The sequence below is a fragment of the Anguilla rostrata genome, chromosome 8, assembly GCF_018555375.3.
Source record: "Anguilla rostrata isolate EN2019 chromosome 8, ASM1855537v3, whole genome shotgun sequence".
Lineage (NCBI taxonomy): Eukaryota > Metazoa > Chordata > Actinopteri > Anguilliformes > Anguillidae > Anguilla > Anguilla rostrata.
The window spans coordinates 55723420-55741021 of record NC_057940.1 but is presented as its reverse complement, the minus strand read 5'-3'; the positions used below and the strand labels follow the sequence as shown (position 1 = coordinate 55741021).

Sequence of the window (17602 nt, the reverse complement as noted above, 5' to 3'; positions counted from 1 at the left end):
CCTCAGATGCTGTGGTATTGACACTCACAGCCGACATCTTCAGTTTCCACTCCTGTGACATTCACTTCACAGAAAAATTCCCCTCCTGGAAACTACTGGTTTGAAGGTTTAAAAAGCATAAAATCAACAAAATACTCAAGGAAAAAAGTACTGAAAATAAAATATACGCCCATGTTGACGGTCATGTTTTTATGCTGTGGTTGAATGGGTTTGCGTTGTGGATTGGGGCTCCTATATCAGATATTACCTGAACAGGAAGGTATTGTAACTTAGGTGAAGTAACTCTTGACTAATTTAAGGACTCAGGTTTGTGTTCATCATCTGGGAACTGAGATGTATGAATCAAAGACACACTAAACAAGGTCTTTGAGTCTAAATATTTTATTTAATGTTCATAAGAAGCCTGTATATAAAAATACTATAAATTCATAAATGATAATTTCCCGTATATACAAGATTGAATACTCTATCCACATTTTTGTATACAGTGTTGTGTATGTTTTTAAGCATTCAGAAACATCACAATCAGCATTCCTTTTGTGCTATAAAACCTGATAGAGAAAAAGACAGACACAGAGAGAAAGAAAAGACAGAGACACAGACACAGAGACAGAGAGAGTGTGTGAGAGAGAAAGACACAAGTGGGGTTTTCATCCGACTGTTTTCATGCGAATTTTAACTTTGCGTGTGAATAAACACGAGCGAAAACGCCATAAATGAGAAAGAACGGTAAAATATAGTTTAAAAAAAATAACATTTTACGCTCGGCCAAGGTGTATCGATAAAGAGAAGAGGAGATGCGATAAAAAGGGTGACGGAAACTGATTTTTCTAATAAGCGATGACGTGACAAGGACCGAAGTCACACGAAAGCACAGAATCGTAAAACGCTTCACCCGAAGCTGGTGAGTGAAATATCTGTACACACACAAAAAAACTGCTGGAATTTCTAGGTGTGCCGGCGTTCCCTGGCGCATGGTGGCTTTCGCAGTGGTGATACCGCCGTTTCAGCCGCCGTTAAATAGACCATTGCACACCCTCTTCGCCGTCTCTGGGCTGCACGTAATACAGCCATGCATGACTGAGAGAGGGCTGTTATGATCGCTCTTCTAGGAGTATGTCTCACTAACTCTCCGTAACTGTTTGGCTGGCACTCTCTGGATTATGTAACCGTGTTGCGTCCTCTTCTGAATATTCGCATAACGCGTGCTGATTTGCGTTTCCTTTTGCCGACTTTTCAGAAATTCGCTTAACATTTGCAATACATTTGGATGGAAGCTTAGAGAAAGAGAGAGAGAGAGACAGAGAGTGATAGAGAGAGAAAGACAGGCAGAGAGTGAGAGAGACAGGGAGACAAGCAGAGAGAGAGACAGAGAGACAGGCAGAGAGAGAAAGAGAGAGATGCATGCTTCAGTTGTGTTCAGTATTACCATTCCAAAGCACTTCACAAGCGTTTAGGTGGTCGCCTGATTGGAGGAGAGGGTTTGGGGTTGCTACAGAGACCGTGAGGCGTGATGGTGGAGCAGCCACCCCCCTGACTGCTGCACTTCACCCTGGCCTCACTTCCTGTCCGTGATGTCACTTCCTGGGCTGTTCATCACAATGGAGACGCGTTCCCGTTGTGGGGGATCGGGGGCAGCCCGTTGCTGGAGGTCTCTGGGAGTTCCTGTGCAGCACAGAAACAGCACCGCAGGGGCTACAGTTACTCAGCTCAGAGTCTCTAATGCTGAGGCCTCCATTTCATTCACTGAAGCAGACATGTTGAGATATGATGCCGATTTTTGAACTACGTTGCATCACATTACTGGAAGAGCTGGTTATCTGGAGAGCGAAGGATCTGTTGTGCAGCTCTCCCCATTAGCCCCGCCCACAGGGACGGGTGGCGGCGTGCGATTGGCTCACCTTCTCGGACATCTCGTGCGAGTGGTGCAGAGAGTGCTCGCGCTCGATGAACATGCGCTGCTGCTCGCTGCCAGCCAATCGGCAGGTCAGCCAGGTGGACAGGGTGCTGCAGGCCACACCCAGGCAGGCCAGCGTCATGGCAACCACCTGCAGCGGCCGGTGGGTCTGTGGCCTCTTCACCAGCGCGCGCACAAACTGGAAGTTCAGGATCCCTCCAATCAGGCCGCAGATACAGCAGGCCGAGAACAGGGTCATCTGCCGGCCAATCAGATCGGAGAGTCGGACACAGAAAGGAGACCGTTTTACTGAGGGGGAATTCTGGGAAAAATGCCAGAGCCTGTGCCTGCGAAACTAGACAATAGTATATTGTTGAATATAGATATATAAATCATAGCTTTCATGTTTAACCAGTGTATTCCATTGAGAGAGCGAGAGAGAGAGGGAGCCCATGCGCTGCTGCTTGCTTGTTTGATTAAATGATCTCTTGGGTTGTGGAAGGTGAACACTAAGGACCTCTCGCAAGCTCAGTGAGCACTCAGAGATCAGGTAAGCATGTATAACTGATGAGCGGCTTTGTTTGGATTGGTTTGTTTTATTGATCTGGCCTTGGATCAATATTGTTTGCGTTCCTATGTGAAGGGGGTTGAATTTAACCAGTTTCTCTTGCAATTACACTAATAAAGAGAGAAACATATCCTCTCTCTCTCTGTGTGCTGGGACCTGTGGATCTCTGCCTGTCAGAGTCTAACTGTGTATCTCTGTCCCCTGTGGATCTCTGCCTGTTAGGGTCTAACTGTGTATCTCTGTCCCCTGTGGATCTCTGCCTGTTAGGGTCTAACTGTGTATCTATGTCCCCTGTGGATCTCTGCCTGTTAGGGTCTAACTGTGTATCTCTGTCCCCTGTGGATCTCTGCCTGTTAGGGTCTAACAGTGTATCTCTCTTCCCTGTGGATCTCTGCCTGTTAGGGTCTAACAGTGTATCTCTCTTCCCTGTGGATCTCTATAACTGAATGATGGCACTTATCGTGCAGCTCAAACCCTTAATGGGCATTAGATGGCTCAACACAAACTCAATAAAGGCAGTTATGCCTCTCGCAGCTCTGCTCTTGTCCGCGAGGTATGCTTTTAGGGAAAGGGGGGGTTGTACACAGTGGGGTGGGTATTTCACACACACACACACCCACACGCACACACATGTACACGCTTAAACACACACACACATACACACACACACCCTCGCACACACACGTGCACACACACACGCTCACATGCACTCACATACACACACACACACCCACATGCACACACACACAGTTTGAAGAGAAAGCAGGGGTGTTATAAGACTTACGATGAGTCCTGTTCTCCTCTTGGCACACAGCACCCCACAAATCCCACAGAGGAGAAACTGCAGAAGAGCAGAAAACAGAGAGTGAGAGGATGAGTGTCGAAACCCCTTGGGGGGGGGGGGGATTCTGGCTGTGGTTCAGGGATCCCATACCGTGTCCAGGCAGTATACTGTAGCTAGGAGATAACGAGAGGAGATAATTGGCGGAGCTCGTCCCTGGCTAGTGTGATGGTGCCTGATGTCCTCTCCCTATTGTATCATAATTGGGACAGAGGGAACAGGAGTGCCCAACCTTCCCATCATCCCTCAGGCCCCTAACTGGTCATGTCATCACTGCAAACGGATAGCCAAACTGCACAGACCAGAGTCCGTTGCCCATCACAATCCCATGCTAGATGCACCCAGTGAAGAGACAGAGAACTAGTTTAAAAGGCTATGGTTCACATCTGTGTCCTGAAACTCTATGGTTCCACATCGGTGTCCTTCTGACACTCTATGGTCTTATCTGTGTCCTGAAACTCCATGGTCACAGATTGGTGTCTTTCTTAAACTCTGTGATTTCACAACTGGGCCCTTCTGAAACTCCATGGGTTCACTTTTCTGTCCCTCTGAAACTCTTTGGTCTCACATCTATGTCCTACTGAAACTCCATGGTTTCACACATCTCTTTCAGAAACTCTATGGTCTTCCATGTGAAACCAGCTGAACCTTAATACAATGTAATTCATGCAATTTGTAACCACAAATGAAACTTGCCACGTATTCAAAGAATGCCCCTGTGTGCTGATCTAATTTAAACCTTAATTAAAATTCCTGAAGTACGTTAAAAAAGCCACTAATTGTTCTTAATTAAATATTTTTAATACCTGATGTGGGATGTGGTATCCTCCGAATTCCACAGCACATCAGAATCAAATATTCACAAAACAGGGAATTAATTTCTCATATTCATTCCAGGACATTAATCATTCAGTCAGTTATCTGACAGACAACGGGGCACTTTCATTTTCTGTTATATTCTGCAGCAAATGTTTCCTTTTGAACGACGTTACGGTTTGTATTGACTAATTGGTGCGATGGTAGTTGAAATCAATCAAACGAAATCCTAATTGCTGAAAGTGTGGCTCCCGCCCACTGAGGACAAGCCATCTGTGGAGACTGAACCGTGGCCGCTGGGGAGAAAAACCTGCATCGTGTTAAAAAAAATCAGTTTCTGTACAAAATAAAGGAACTGTACGTTAATTAATGAAGAAATAGACCTGGGCTGCTCAGCCCTGTTCCTGGAGATCTGCCATCCTCTAGATTTTCACTCTAACCCTAACAAAGCACACCTAATTCGAACAGAGAGATTTGTAGAGCTGCTAATTAGTAGCCAGATGTGCCAAATTACGGCTGAGATAAAAAATAAAATTAAAAAAGTACTGAAAACCAACGTACACAAGGGTACCCCAGAACCAAGGCTGGCAACCTCCTGATGTTTTTGAAACACCACTTCTACCTGTTTCCATCATACCCATTACGCCCCCCGACTGTTTACGAAAATAGTATCATAAACAGATTCGCATGCAGAATGCGGCCAATTGCAATTCTTTCCACGCGCACACTCATCAGTCGGACACGAAACTGAATCGCGACAGACGCTCGTGCATAGCCAGACCATTTAAAGCGGACGATCGCGACTAAGGGTAAGGCAGACTTTTCTGAACCTGATCCGTGAAAACCCGCGACTGGAGATCGCCAGGGTGGAATTGTTAGAATAAAAACACGGCAGTTAAAAGTGAGCGCAAAGTTTGAGAAACACCATTAAGCTCCCCTCTCCCGCCTCCTCTCCACGCATTTGGTTGACTGAGTTGAAGATAACAATAAAATGGGAGAGGAGAAGAAATATAATATATGATTTTCAATCCATTTTGAAAGTTTCCATGCTTTATTAGGTTCGGAGAGTGCGTGGTTAAAGAAATGAAACGCGTAACGTACAGACACACCGCTCCAGACCGGAGACGCGTCGCCTTGCTGCGGCTTGTACTTGGGTCGCATGCGGCAGATGCCCACGGCTCCCAGCGCGATGCTGGACACCCCGAGCCCGATCTTCAGCACGGACAGCACCAGCAAGCTGCAGATGATCTTCCGGCTGCTGCACATCCTCCCTGGGGCATGTTTCAGCACTTCTCCGCGAAGGTAAGTGATTCCCCGCTTTCCCGCCCTCCCGAAAGCGGCGCCTGGTTGATGTCTCGCTCTTAATGTAGCACCAGTCCATCAAATCAGCCGCTCACATTAGACAAATCCGCCCGGGTAATTAGGATCATAGGCAGCGATCGCCCTGGTAACGACTCCGAGCTCGCGCTAATCCCTGGTCGCGCGCTGTGGAACCTCTCCAAACTTCCCCGGGGCGCTGTCCACGGTGCTTAAACTCCGTTGCGTTACTCCCTCTCCCCTGGCTGGCGCCCGTCTGGCCGCTTTGCCGTGTGGGCTGGAAAACCCTTTACTCTTTGGTTATCTAAAAGTGTCTTTAGCGGGGCACTTATTGGCACACGTGACTCGCGTCCAGTTCGAGCGCTCTCCGTAAGTGATAGAAACCCTCCCACCAAATCTATGCAGATTAATGTAGCCTATATCCAGATAAACTGTTTCTAATAAAGCTTTGTTTTATATTAAGAACTGCTCGTTCCCACCGCGATTCGGGAAGAGACAGCGCGTTTCCCGTCACCACACACACACACATCTCTCTCTCACACACACATACACAAACACACACAGTCACACAGATACACACACATCTCTCTCTCTCACACATACACATACAGTTACACACATGCATACACACACATCTCTCTCTCACACACATCCACATATACAAACACACACACACACACACACACACACATATAGCCAATATGTATTCTCAGACAAACGCACGTTTTGGATGGGCTCCCAGCTCCTGCTTATTTTGGATCACATTTCCTCCCACAGCCTGGAAAAGTGAACTGTGAGCTGGAAGGAGGCTGGTCTGCGTGCAGTCGTCCTGTTAGGCTGCCGCTGCCCCCCCGCTGCCCCCCCGCTCCCTCGCTGACCCCCACTGGCCCCCACTGCCCCACCCCCCCCCCCGTTGCCCCCCGCTGGTCCCCCCCCCCGCTGGCTCCCCACTGCCCCCCCCCGCTGGCCCCCCGCTGTAGCTGTTCTCCTTTGAAGAAACAGCTGAAATCTGGAATGAAACCTGACTAAAGCACCAACTTGTGATAAGGGAATAAATTATTCATCACACAGGGCCCCGGAGACTCTGTGTGTAGGACTAAGAGAAACACGTCTCCAAATTGAAGTCATAAAATATTAATTAAGCAAATCGCTCCGGAAAATCTCAGCACTCTTTCGTAAGGAGAGAAATCGCCACCGTCCCAAAGCTCTTATTTCCATCATGAGACTCTCTGTCAGCATGTTTCACACATCTCCGTAAACTTGGCATATTCATTTAATAATTTTTATTTATTTATTTTTTTGCCCTCCGGAACATTCCTCAGCAGTCCCGACACGCTGCGGGTGAGGGAAGGGAACTCAAGCGCATTTTTCACTGAGGTATTAACGTATTAAAATGATCCATTTCAATCTCCACGTCCTTTGGTGTGGCAATTTAAAGGTGTCGGGCTGGCGCAGGTCAGCACCGATCTGCCCTCAAGCCGCTGGGCGTGAAGTGGCTTCCTTGCGTATTTCAGCGTTAGTAGTCTTACCTCCGACGGTAAAAATAAATCTGCTGACTGTATTGCCTGCCCTGCCCTAAATAGCGAGAGCTTGCTATTTATACAGCACGCCTCGGGGGGGTACGCGAGGGGAGAAGTGGCGAGACGTCTGTTCTCCTCGCATTCTGGGGGGGGGGGCATGCAGGGGGGAACTAGGACTTCGGGACAAAGTGTACCCCCCCTGGAAGAGCACAGGGTTCCAGGGGACGATGTCCTATTGTGTCAATCCGAGAGCAACGTGCTCTAAATCTGTCTAATCTGCGCCTGTACTGCAGTCTAACTTTCAGTAGCATGCAGAGTCTAAATCTGTCTGGTCACTGTTGCAATGCAGTCTCATGTAGCGCATGTCTAAAGTTGCGTCTAAACTCTAGCTGTACGTTCAGCATGCTAGGTCATGTAATCAGTCAATCTGGTCTGCTGGTCACTGTTAGCAATGCATAGTCTAAATCTGTTGCTGGTCACTGTTAGCAATGCAGAGTCTAAATCGTCTGCTGGTCACTGTTAGCAATGCAGAGTCTAAATCTGCCTGCTGGTCACTGTTAGCAATGCAGAGTCTAAATCAGTCAGCTGGTCACTGTTAGCAATGCAGAGTCTAAATCTGTCTGCTGGTCACTGTTAGCAATGCAGAGTCTAAATCTGTGTGTTCCTGCTGGTCACTGTTAGCAATGCAGAGTCTAAATCTGTCTGCTGGTCACTGTTAGCAATGCAGAGTCTAAATCTGTCTGCTGGTCACTGTTAGCAATGCAGAGTCTAAATCGTGCTGGTCCTGTTCATGCTAGGTCTAATCTGGTCTTAGCAATGCTAAAGAGATCTAATCAGTCTGGTCACTGTTAGCAATGCAGAGTCTAAATCTCCTGCTGTCTGTTAGCAGCAGAGTCTAAATCATCTGCTGGTCACTGTAGCAATGCGAGTCTAAATCTGTGTGTTCCTGCTGGTCCTGTTAGCAATGCATAGTCTAAATCTGTTGCTGTCACTGTAGCATGCAAGTCTAAATCGTCTGCTGGTCACTGTTAGCAATGCAGAGTCTAAATCTGTGTGTTCCTGCTGGTCACTGTTAGCAATGCAAGTCTAAATCGTGCTGGTCACTGTTAGCATGCAAGTCTAAATCTGTCTGCTGGTCACTGTTAGCAATGCAGAGTCTAAATCTGCCGCTGGTCACTGTTAGCATGCAGAGTCTAAATCGTCTGGTCACTGTTAGCAATGCAAGTCTAAATCTGTCTGCTGGTCACTGTTAGAATGCAGAGTCTAAATCTGTGCTGGTCACTGTTAGCAATGCAGAGTCTAAACTGCTGCTGGTCACTGTTAGCAATGCATAGTCTAAATCTGTTTGCTGGTCACTGTTAGCAATGCAGAGTCTAAATCTGTTTGCTGGTCACTGTTAGCAATGCAGAGTCTAAATCAGTCTGGTCACTGTTAGCAATGCATAGTCTAAATCTGTCTGCTGGTCACTGTTAGCAATGCAGAGTCTAAATCAGTCTGGTCACTGTTAGCAATGCAGAGTCTAAATCTGCCTGCTGGTCACTGTTAGCAATGCAGAGTCTAAATCTGTGTGTTCCTGCTGGTCACTGTTAGCAATGCAGAGTCTAAATCTGTGTGTTCCTGCTGGTCACTGTTAGCAATGCAGAGTCTAAATCTGTGTGTTCCTGCTGGTCACTGTTAGCAATGCAGAGTCTAAATCAGTCAGCTGGTCACTGTTAGCAATGCAGAGTCTAAATCTGTGTGTTCCTGCTGGTCACTGTTAGCAATGCAGAGTCTAAATCTGTGTGTTCCTGCTGGTCACTGTTCCCAGTCCTTCAGCCGTAAGAATTCATATTACAAACATTATAAATGTCAGATGTGACGTTCACACAGACAGAGGCATACGGGGTATTTCAGACCCCCGGTTACAGGGTTTAAACTCTGTGGCCTCTCCTAAACTTACTCTGAGCAAACTGTCCTGCAGCTGGAGTGAGCATTGCAGCCCAGGCCTGTTCTCTGAGAGCAGCCACAGAGCAGCGATAGAGCAGTGTTACAGCAGCCATATAGCAGCCACAGAGCAGCGATAGAGCAGCCACAGAGCAGCGATAGAGCAGTGATAGAGCAGCCCCCTGGGAATGTACTGTACTGTAGCTGGAGTGAGCAGTGGAGCCCAGGGTGGGGGGGGGGGGACCTCCAGCGCCCCGCTCTCTCGCACACATGCGACTCCCCAGAGACTGTTGCGGGAGGAGAGAAGCGGCACGTCGGCGTAGCTGGGCGTAGCGGCGACTGAGGTCTCCAGTTATTGAACGAGCTCATGCTCAGGTTCGCGTGATTTCATAAAGAGCCGTCAGTGTGACCACCCACCCCACCACCCATGACAGATTAGAGCAGCCTGTGGTTTTAGCTTGTGAGCGGAGAGAGTTGGTAGGCTCGTGCCTGATGACCCCTGGGTCAGAGGTCTGATGGATTGACGATTTAATTGATCAGCTTGACAGCAGCGCACTAATGATGGGGAAATGTGGGCCCTGATTGGCTGCGGACGACAGCAGCGCACTAATGATGGGGAAATGTGGGCCCTGATTGGCTGCGGACGACCGCAGCGACGTGCAGAGATCGTTACACCCCCGCATGGAGGATAGCGATCTGCAGCACGCGCTGCGCGAACACCTGCGTTAGTATCAGTTAAAGCAGTTAAAGTATCAGTTAGCACTTAGTATCAGTTAAAGCAGTTAGTATCAGTTAAAGCACTTAGTATCAGTTAAAGCACTTAGCATCAGTTTAAGCACTTAGTCTCAATTAAAGAAGTTATTATCAAGTAAAGCACTTAGTATCAGTTAAAGGAGTTAGTATCAGTTAAAGCACTTAGTATCAGTTATCTTACAGTTAAAGCTTAGTCCAGTTAAAGGTTAGTACCATAAGCAGTTATACAGTTAAAGCTTATATCATTAAGCACTTATACAGTTAACTAGCACATTTAAGACTGTCTCATAAGCAGTTATTGTAACACTAGTATCAGTTAAAGATTAGTATCAGTTAAAGCCAGTATCAGTTACACTTAGTAAGTTAAGAGTAGTACAGTTAAGATTATACCAGTTAAAGCAGTTAGTATCAGTTGCCTTAGTATCATTAAAGCACTAGCACATTAGCACTAGTCCAATTAAAGCAGTTATTATCAGTAAGCTAGTATCAGTTAAAGAGTTAGTATCAGTTAAAGCACTTAGCATAGTTTAGCCTCTCAATTTAAGCATATTATCAGAACCTTAGTATCATTAAGTATACAGTTAAAGCACTTAGTATCAGTTAAAGCACTTAGTATCAGTTACATCAGTTAGTATCAGTTAAGCGTTAGTACCATAGCAAGTACAGTTAGCACTTAGTCTCATAAGACTTATATCATTAAACCTAGTATCATAAGACTTATGCTCTATTGATCTTGTCCGGTATAATTGAGCCTGCCAATATGACCAGAAGGCAGGGTTTGCAAATTGCACTTTTTGGGAGTATTTCATTGGTTCCAATACACCAGACAAGATCAGTAAAGCGTAGAAAAGTATTTGAATCCAAAATAAATACGTATTTGACCCAGGTCTGGAGCAAGTGTGTAGTGTTTAATGTGAGTGTGTAGTGTTAAATGTGAGTATATAGTGTTTAATGTGAGTGTGTGTGAGTGTATAGTGTTTAATGTGAGTGTGTGTCAGTGTGTAGTGTTTAATGTGAGTGTGTGTGTGAGTGTATAGTGTTTACTGTGAGTGTGTAGTGTTTAATGTGAGTGTGTGTGAGTGTATAGTGTTTAATGTGAGAGTGTGTAGTGTTTAATGTGAGTGTGTGTGAGTGTGTAGTGTTTAATGTGAGTGTGTGTGAGTGTATAGTGTTTAATGTGAGAGTGTGTAGTGTTTAATGTGAGTGTGTGAGAGTGCGTAGCGTTTTTGCTGACGGTAGCAGAGAATCTAGAATCAATAGAGGTGCTGTAATGTGAGCTCTGTATGGGGAAAGTGCAGGAGAATCCACTCCTGCAAGAGAACACATCCCTCCCCAGGAGGGAGGGCCTGCACACTGTGGCTTTACAGCGTTAAATCACGATAAATATAATAAATATGGACGCTCTGCATACAAATACATCAAATCACATATAACGGAGAGTAGCTGTGTACTCAATCAGCCCAACTGTATTTATAATATAGTCATATTCACGTTATATTTAAGCCTGTAATGCCGCAGCTAGTGCTGTATCTATGGGAATGGCAGCTAGTGCTGTATCTATGGGAATGGCAGCTAGTGCTGTATCTATGGGAATGCCAGCTAGTGCTGTATCTATGGGAATGCCAGCTAGTGCTGTATCTATGGGAATGGCAGCTAGTGCTGTATCTATGGGAATGGCAGCTAGTGCTGTATCTATGGGAATGCCAGCTAGTGCTGTATCTATGGGAATGCCAGCTAGTGCTGTATCTTGGGAATGACAGCTAGTGCTGTATCTATGGGAATGACAGCTAGTGCTGGGAATGACAGCTAGTGCTGTATCTATGGGAATGACAGCTAGTGCTGTACCTCTGGGAATGCCAGCTAGTGCTGGGAATGACATTGGGCATTGATCCGTTTTACTTATGATGCCAATAGGGACGTCAAATTAGAGGTCATTAAAAAAGAAATTTATAACGTAAAATCCTCATTGTTTTACAGTGTGAAATGAGTAAGTAGTATGATCGACCATACTGTACACTGCAAACAATTATCACCTGTACACTGCAAACAATATACCGTGTTCACACTTCACCAGTTTAATTTGTTTAAATGGAACGTCTGCATTTGTTTTTGGTATGTTAACACTAACACTATGCGTCCTGTTGTTTATTTCTTTAGATGCAGGTAAATTAAATAAACAGAATGTAATGTTTTGAGAGCTCACCTTTGCAGTATAGCGAACCCGACTGAAAATCCTTACATCAGGTTGTTTACACTAAATACACCAGCTCATTTGCATAAATAATGCATAAACCAGTCTAAACATTCCGATGATTTGCATATCTTGAATTAAACGGTTCCTCGCCGTTAAAATCGTGCTTTGCTGTGTCTGCTGATTTACTGCACTGCACAAGGAGCCCCTGTGTGGGCCTGATTGTAATGAAGGAGGAAATTCTACAGTTTGCAAATGTTGCATTTCTTAAATGCATTCTACATTCAGTACATGTATAATGTTTCAAGCACATGCATAAGCAGCACAGTCTATGCAGCAAAATGAAGGCAGCGCAGTCTGAGTAAACTAAACGCCCTGGTCTGTGTTGCTGGGGTCTGTGTAAACTACGGGTTGGAAGGTGTTATTCTGCCACGGGCAAAATTTGCCCAGTTTACCCCCCCCCCCCCCCCCCCGGGCAGATATGGAAATGCTGGGGAACTGCACAGTCAGCTGTTTTTCATACAGAATAAGTGCAGCTGAACGCTGTTTATACATGAGTGACATGCAGCCAGATTTACTGTTACAGCTGCTGGTATTAACATAGACCGAGCAGAACACATTCACATGCAGACAGACAGACACAAACACACACACATACACTCATGCACATACCTGCACACACAATCATACACTTGCACACACTCATATACACACACATACTCACACACATAACCCATCACATTTCACACACACACTGACTCACACATCAATATATTCATGACATACTAAAACACACAACACATACTAAGACACGCACACCACACTGACTCAGCCCAGACTGAATCAAATATATTTTGATATATTTGATTCATAAATATATCAAATATGATATATTTTGTAAAGCACACAAACACAAACACACTCACACACACACACGCACACGCACACGCACACGCACACACATACACTGCAACTCAGCGCTCACTTGAAAACACTTCTGCATTTGGATACAAAGTCACCCAACTTGTCAGGTCAAAATAATGAGACATGGGATCTCTCCTGTTAGCTATGCTAACCCCCCCCCTCCCCCCCCCCCCCATCTGAATAAAGGAGCCTACCTCTGCCCCCCCTGGCACGCATGCCCCCGAAATGAAGGACAGCCCAGGTCATTCTGTTGTGTCGCCAAAGTGAGGTCAGATCAGGGATTTTGAAGGCTGCAGCCGTGTTGGTGAGGAAGTGCTGACATGCCAGCGGCTCAGAGTGCTGACGCAGGGCCTAGTGAATCCGCACCCGCGCAGAGGAAAAAGCCAGCGTGCGGCTCCAGAGCGGGCTCCATTTCGGCTCTGGTTCCTCCGCCATGTTTAATGCATTAAGGGCTGTTTAATAATTAAGGGGCAGGAACCCTTCTGTGTAAACGGCCAAGCCTCGGGGAGAGAAGGCGAGGTGCAGGGTCCCCAAGGTGTATGTGTGTGTGTGGGGGGGGCCTGGCCTGTCCTCCCCTTGCCTGGCAGCTCAAAATACAGAAACAGAATTCCACAGTACACCTTTCCCACTGTAGAGCTGGACCGGGCTGGCTCATTATAGCCCTTTCCCACTGTAGAGCTGGAACCAGGCTGGCTCATTATAGCCCTTTCCCACTGTAGAGCTGGAACCAGGCTGGCTCATTATAGCCCTTTCCCACTGTAGAACTGAACCAGGCTGGCTCATTATAGCCCTTTCCCACTGTAGAGCTGAACCAGGCTGGCTCATTATAGCCCTTTCCCACTGTAGAGCTGAACCAGGCTGGCTCATTATACCCCTTTCCCACTGTAGAGCTGAACCAGGCTGGCTCATTATAGCCCTTTCCCACTGTAGAGCTGAACCAGGCTGGCTCATTATAGCCCTTTCCCACTGTAGAGCTGAACAGGCTGGCTCATTATAGCCTTTCCACTGTAGAGCTGGAACCAGGCTGGCTCATTATAGCCCTTTCCCACTGTAGAGCTGGAACCAGGCTGGCTCATTATAGCCCTTTCCCACTGTAGAGCTGGAACCAGGCTGGCTCATAATAGCCCTTTCCCACTGTAGAGCTGGAACCAGGCTGGCTCATTATAGCCCTTTCCCACTGTAGAGCTGGAACCAGGCTGGCTCATTATAGCCCTTTCCCACTGTAGAGCTGGAACCAATCCCCGTCTGACAAATTAGCCACCGTTGACCCAATTAAAGGTCCCTGTGTTCCCGTGACAACCATTAGGGAAGACAGATGGATCCCCTACTATTGAGCCAATAAAGACACAGCCGATTTCACCACAACATGCATCATCCTCCACCACACTCATATTTCACTCTAATAACACCACAGAGCCCCTTCCCCCAAACACACGTGCGAGTATACGTGTGTGTGTGTGTGTGTGTGCGCGTGCATGTATGTGCTGTGTGTGTGTGTGTGAGTGTGTGTGAGTGTGTGTGTGCATGTTCGTGCTGTGTGTGTGTGCGTGTGTGTGCGTGCATGTATGTGCTGTGTGTGTGTGTGTGCGTGCATGTATGTGCTGTGTGTGTGCGTGCATGTATGTATGTGCTGTGTGTGTGTGTGAGTGTGTGTGTGTGCATGTTCGTGCTGTGTGTGTGTGGGTGTGCGCATGTGTGTGTGTATGCATGTTCGCGCTGTGTGAGAGTGTGTGTGTGAGTGTGTGTGTGTGCATGTTCGTGCTGTGTGTGTGTGTGTGTGGGTGTGCGCATGTGTGTGTGTATGCATGTTCGCGCTGTGTGAGAGTGTGTGTGTGAGTGCGTGTCGGCCTCTAAAATACTGTGAGTGCAGCTGTGACATATAACACACTGGCACTTCTGGAGAAAAATGTCATAAAGTGATCATTTTATACGCACCATATCCCTGTAATTAATAACAAGCGCTACAACATCAGGACAAGGACGTATAAGATGTAATAAAAATGTATCACACATCAGTTTCCCCCATTCGTCCCTCACTGCACACAGACTGCACACAGTCTCAGTCCAGTCGAGTGGGGACTGGAATGAATGCCACTGTGTTTCTGACAGTGACATTAATACGCTACAGTCTAGCCTCTCAATAGGCAATTAAACGCAAAATGGCTGTCCTGGCAGCACACTTCGCTGTGTGGCCAGTGGCGCCTGTTGGTTTGTGTTGACAGATCATTCTTTGTTTATTTATTTCTAATTGTTGTCATGAACAGAATGGCGCCAGTCCAAAATAGAAGCTCCATGTCTGCGATGGGGAGACAGAGCAGTAGGGGGTCAGTCTTTGGCAGGGTACAGTGGGGTTGCTAGGTGCAGTGGTGTTGCCAGGTGAGTTTGCACAGGTGAGCTCAGACAGGTGAGTTTGCACAGGTGAGCTCAGACAGGTGAGTTTACACAGGTGAGCTCAGACAGGTGAGTTTACACAGGTGCGCTCAGACAGGTGAGTTTACACAGGTAAGTTTACACAGGTGGGCTCAGACAGGTGAGTTTACACAGGTAAGTTTACACAGGTGAGCTCACACAGGTGATACGCTCACTAACCTGCCGCGTAGAGGCTGCGAGTCGCGACGTGTCGAACAGCAGGTTGCTCAAGCGGTGGAAAAGACCATCCGGTACACAGGTGTCACCGCGGGAGACCGTGCTTCCCCTTCGGCCAGGTGAGTTCCTCTGCTCACGTCTTACTTCCTTTGATCTCATCCGGAAAGTCTCCACCCTGTCTGGGAAGGAATGGCTAGCGTGACAAGGGCCTGCAGAGGAAAGGGAAGTGAGGTCAGCTTCATGGTGCAGATGAGATGGATAAAGCGCTGCCTGGTGGACAGATACTACCTGCTGGACGTGTCAGCCATCATGCAGGACATGCTAGGACAGATGAGGATGCTCTCTCAAAGGACGTACACCCATTCCAGAGACTTTGAAACCCCCCCCCCCCCCCCCCCCCCCCCCGAAATAAATGTGCACGCCTCAAAAATCCACAACCCCTGCAGGTCAGCCCCATACTCTGCACACTAACCGTGCAGTACAAATGAATTTTAGATCTTCAAATCAGCTCATTCTCTTTGAAGCATTACTGTTGTTTTATCCAAACTTGCCTATTAAGGGGCGACTATGCTGTTCTCTAGCCAAGCCTGCCCTCTGGTGGACAATCTGGGCCTGACATTATTTACCCGAGAGTTCACCAGCTGCTCAAATAGCCCTTCAGGTCCAGCCTGTCCGCTGCAGACGGAGCGAAGTGCAGCTTCGTGCTTTTAATATTCCTGGGACTAACACTGATGTCCAATTTTCATTTCACCCGAGATAAGAGCGTCTGCTAAATGCGTAAAAATGTTTTAATAAATTAATTTGAAATGAAACGTGTCGGTAAAATCAGTGGAGGGCCCAGATGGGAACGGATTAATTCACTTTCACTGTTTGCTGGGACACATTCCCACAGTATAACTTTTCATTTCACAACTACTGAGAGCAGAACATTCAGGAAAGCACCGTTTATGGTTTGATGCATATTGAAACATTACCGACTTGTCTGTGGAGCTGATCTGGATTATTACCGGGATTTCTGCTACTGACTACTGCTATTGCACAACATTAGCCTCATGCCAAATACCAAGCATTGCGTGTTTGTTGATTTACACGCGGCTCAACTGTGTTTGGGGACAGGAACCATGTTGGAGGGACTGAAAGCGTCCAGCAGGGGGAGCCAGAGGATTGACCAGCATTCTCCATGGTGGCAGTTCCACTGCTCTTTATGGATTCACATTAATATGCATTCTTTTATTTAGGAAAAATCCCCTCAAATATTGCAGGGCTGTTTTATTTTATGTTTTATTATATAAGTACTATTATTATATATTTTGAAACATGACTGGTACGTTTGACTCAAGTTGTTTTATATTGTAATTTATTAAAATATTAATTGACAAAATAATTGAAGTCTTGCACGTGGATACAATTAGGTAACAATCTAAAAAAGCCAAGCAGTAAATTACTGTAAATACTTTATCTAAAGCAATGAATTCATGCAATGTGAACAAGTTCCAGCTTGATATCTCTATTGTGATTATTTAGAATTATGAGACATTTGAGATGTAGCATTATTTTGAACATTTCAAATAAATTTTAACTCTGGCACAAATTATTCTGTAGTTATGTTTTTTTTCTATAGAACTTACATTCCTGAGCAAAATTGGGGGGGGGGGGGGGGGGTCAGAGCAGCAGCAGGCCTTGAGAAGAAAGAAGAATAATTATTATGAAGAAAACATTAAAGAAGCATTTGTACAAATGTATCGCAGTTTTTAAGTGCCGTGCAAATATCCTTATTTTATATATTTGAGTTAATTAATAATGTATAAATATTCTTTATATGAATGCAGCTTGTATACTTATTTTTAGGGGTCCAAATAGTGAACGAACCTTATTGCTGTTATTCTATTTATAATATTATTATTATTATTATTATTATTATTTTCCAGTTTAAATGCCACATAAAACACACGAAACCTGGCAGGCGTGTTAAGGATGGTAAAAACAGCTGCATTGGGGGTTTAAAAACACAGCTCAATATCGTAGCTTCAGGACTGAAAACTTTGACTGGCGTGGGTGATTTAAGTTGATTTCACAGCTAAACTGCTGAATTCAGAACGAGACTATGCAGGAAGTCTGAATGAATGTGATCATAAATACCCCAGGTAGCAGCTGGAACAGTGCCACAGTAATACTGATGAGGCCAAAAATGTCAACAGGAAACTAAGGTGGCTTTTTAGGCTGCATCTCTAAAACTACCCAGCGGTGTGTGTGAGAGAGAGAGTGC

At 46.1% G+C, this 17602-nt stretch overlaps 1 protein-coding gene across 3 annotated transcripts in view; it reads right to left on the bottom strand.

Annotated features, from left to right (window-relative positions):
* Positions 1-373: 373 nt before the first annotated feature.
* LOC135262175 (transmembrane protein 196) overlaps positions 374-17602 on the bottom strand; it is a 29081-nt gene continuing 11852 nt past the window's right edge. For 2 of the 3 annotated variants that reach the window (XM_064349076.1, XM_064349075.1), the window contains exons 2-5: positions 15340-15545; positions 3250-3306; positions 1902-2156; positions 374-1665 (exon numbers count right to left, since the gene is read on the bottom strand). In XM_064349076.1, the coding sequence (XP_064205146.1) occupies positions 1597-1665; positions 1902-2156; positions 3250-3306; positions 15340-15495 (537 nt within the window). In that variant the 5' untranslated portion in view covers positions 15496-15545 and the 3' untranslated portion in view covers positions 374-1596. Of the gene's footprint in view, positions 1666-1901; positions 2157-3249; positions 3307-5223; positions 6229-15339; positions 15546-17602 lie in introns of those variants that run through there. The other variant, XM_064349077.1, reaches the window with a different exon arrangement.